At 43.2% G+C, this 3,327-nt stretch overlaps 1 protein-coding gene across 1 annotated transcript in view; it reads right to left on the bottom strand.

Moving 5' to 3' along the window:
- Window positions 1-790: 790 nt before the first annotated feature.
- LOC114045663 (serine protease 58-like) overlaps window positions 791-3,327 on the bottom strand; it is a 47,440-nt gene continuing 44,903 nt past the window's right edge. Inside the window, exons 4-6 of the mRNA XM_027865727.1 lie at window positions 3,183-3,327; window positions 1,812-1,960; window positions 791-1,016 (exon numbers count right to left, since the gene is read on the bottom strand). The exon at window positions 3,183-3,327 is cut by the window's right edge and continues 64 nt beyond it. Of these exons, the coding sequence (XP_027721528.1) occupies window positions 867-1,016; window positions 1,812-1,960; window positions 3,183-3,327 (444 nt within the window). The 3' untranslated portion in view covers window positions 791-866. The remainder of the gene's footprint in view (window positions 1,017-1,811; window positions 1,961-3,182) is intronic.

Genomic DNA, 3,327 nt, shown 5'->3' with positions numbered 1-3,327 from the left:
ATTGCATAAAGGAAAGTTATAATAAAGTTTGCCTTAAATAGTCCTCCCCTTTTGATTTCCTAGGTAGTGCATCTAAGGTTACCACCTTAGATGGTGTGCTGGTGGTGGTTGTTCAGTAGAATTTGGCTTTTTGTGATCCCATTTGGAGTTTTCTTGGCAAAGATATTGGAATGGTTTTCCATTTCCTTCTCCAGCTTATTTTACACATGAGGAAATTGAGGCAAATAGGGTTAAGTGACTTGCTCAGGGTCACACATCTAGTAAGTATTTGAGGCCAGATTTGAACTCAGGAAAGATGAATCTTCCTGATTCTTGGCCTAGCACTCTATCCGCTGGACCACCTAGCTGCCCACCTTCCCTCTAATACTCTATATATTTTGAATGTTTTTATTTATGTATGTTGTCTCATCCATTAGCACTCAATTCCTAGAGAGCAGACACTGTTTTTGTTTTTTCTTTGGATTTCTAGAATTTAATACAGTGTCTGGCACATAGTAAGTGTTTAGGAAATGCTTTGCTTTCTCATTGATTAAAATTTTATGGAGATTTAGAGCTAGCAAAGATGATAATCTAGTCTGACTTATTTTACAGATGAGTAGACTGAGACCCAGAGAGATGAAGTGACTTTTCCAAAGTCACACAGGTAATATGTTCCAAAAGTCAGATCTCTCAGTGCTCTCTCCACCACTCATGGTGCCCTGCAGTAACTTGTCACACCGAGACAGATTCAACTAAGAATAAGTCACACAGATAGGGTATTTCCACAGGACTCCATTCAAATCTTGTTCTGAGGCTGGAGGCAGAAGAAAGGACCAGCAATGTTATACCCCTGATCCATGGTCATCAGGAGAGAGTGCAGTGGTGCCTCAATTTTTCTTGATAATGTCAAGGATCCAGTCTATATATCTGGATACTTTGGTGTAGAAGCCGATATCACCTTTCAGAACACACCCATCTGTCCAGGACAGGATCCCGTGGAGCTGTCCTTTGCAAATGGCCACAGCAGCAGACACCTCCTGGCAGAGAGTTGGCAAACAGGATCAGAATGCCTTCTTTCCCACCTTCCCATTCCTCCAAATCCTCCACTATCCACTGCTAAGTGTCCATCCCCAGAGATGTGAGGGTCATCTTTGATTCTACAGGTTTCCTCAGCAGATGAGACTTGGGAAATTAGACCTCACTAAGGGGAAGGTAAAGTCACATCCTCCTCAGACCACTCTGTAGGCCACCTCCCTGAGTCTCCTGTAGTGACACTATAGGGCCATCAGTTAGGGTTAGAATTCTTTCTGCCTTTTCTGATCTTGTATTATTTCTATATCCTCATCTGGCAGTTGAGTCCTCCCAGAAGAGGAGGCTAGAAAGGGCTACATGTTATTAGGTTGCTTATCTTCTGATGGGCCCCCTAGTATTTCCTTGTCCTGACCCTCCCCTCTCCATCTGTGCTTTTCTCTCCTTTGCATTTGGACTTAGCTAGCTTGATCAACATTATGTCATGTTCGGGAGAGTCTGCCGTGAAATTTGGATGTCGGAAGATAAATTCATAGTTTATTTCCTGATCCTGGAATCCCTAGCCAGACATAACAGTTCAGGAACAGCCAGGAGGTGATAGGCACCACACTAGGTCTTACCCACTGAATCCTAAGCTCTGACCCAGAAATTAGGAGAACAGGGATATATATATTTCCAAGGCCCAATCTCTTCAACGTCTTGCCTCAAAGGCAAAAACTTGGGTGAATATCAGAGGTCATGACTCCACAGTCTCAGATCAAATTGAAGAGAGGAAGAGAACGTGATGAGGGGGGAAGAGATACCTGACAGAAGTTCTGCTGATATGAATACATTCCTGCACAGAACATGTTGTTCATGCTCTTTATAGTGATATTCCTTGAAGAGATTCCCTTGCATTGAAGGGGAGGAAGCCACCGAGCCTTCTGATTTATCTGGATGTCTGCATCTCTGACTGGGTAAGAGAGAGAGTGGGGAGACTTTCATTTGTATTTGTTCTTTCTCTATACCCACCCCCTTCACACAGTGTAGTGAATAGCAATGTTGGATTTGGAGTCAAGGAGACCTTGGGTCAAGTCTTACCTTTGATCTTGCTACAAATGTGACCTTGAATACATCACTTAATCTTTCTGAGCTTGTTTCTAAAATGTGGCTGGACTATGTGGCCTTTAAGGTACCTTTCAGCTCTAAGTCTATGATCCTATGGTCCTCTTTTTTTCTGTCCTCTTCCCACCCATCTCTTCCCTCCCAGGATCAATGGAAGGGAGAAGTGAAGAAGAAAAGAATCAAAGATCAGGGGAAAAAAATTGGTAGAATTAAATAAAAGAAACAAGTTATCCAAGGTTGGAAAATTTGGAAACTTTGAGTGTGTGGGTGGGTGTGAACATAAATATACGTGTGAACACACAAACACACACACCCCATGTATGTATCTTCTTGTGTTTGAGAAAGAGGTGCCCTGGGAATAAGGGCATTCCAGTGGTATATGGTAGGTATGATTGATGAGTGCAGTTCCTATGTCTTCTATTGAATGTTCACCAGTACTTGATGGCCATAATCCGTAGCCTCAACACTACAGGGCCATCAGTTAGGGTTAGAATTCTTTCTGCCTTTTCTGATCTTGTATTATTTCTATATCCTCATCTGGCAGTTGAGTCCTCCCAGAAGAGGAGGCTAGAAAGGGCTACATGTTATTAGGTTGCTTATCTTCTGATGGGCCCCCTAGTATTTCCTTGTCCTGACCCTCCCCTCTCCATCTGTGCTTTTCTCTCCTTTGCATTTGGACTTAGCTAGCTTGATCAACATTATGTCATGTTCGGGAGAGTCTGCCGTGAAATTTGGATGTCGGAAGATAAATTCATAGTTTATTTCCTGATCCTGGAGCCAACCCTTGACATTTTGGTTTGGAGTGCCTATTTTCACCTGAAGGTATCTAGAAAAGGACACAAGAGATAGGAAAACTTTGTTGAATCTATTTGTTTGTCCTCCCAGAAGAGGACGCTAGAAAGGGCTACGTTATTAGGTTGCTTATCTTCTGATGGGCCCCCTAGTATTTCCTTGTCCTGACCCTCCCCTCTCCATCTGTGCTTTTCTCTCCTTTGCATTTGGTCTAGCAGCAGTCTTAATATGGGTGCTCCTAAAGGCGCAGAAGGCACTGCAGCCTGACAGATACTCACGAGGATATTTCAAGTTCTGCATCCAGCCAGAAATAACACATATTGATCCATCTAGGTCATTGATGCTAGTCGGCAGGTCCACCAGCACATGGAGGTTGTTGGACTTAGCTAGCTTGATCAACATTATGTCATGTTCGGGAGAGTC

This window comes from Vombatus ursinus, unplaced genomic scaffold, assembly GCF_900497805.2.
Source record: "Vombatus ursinus unplaced genomic scaffold, bare-nosed wombat genome assembly UNPS02014779.1, whole genome shotgun sequence".
Classification (NCBI taxonomy): Eukaryota; Metazoa; Chordata; class Mammalia; order Diprotodontia; family Vombatidae; genus Vombatus; species Vombatus ursinus.
Note: the sequence above shows the minus strand (reverse complement) of the source record. Positions and strands in the feature narration are given on the sequence as shown.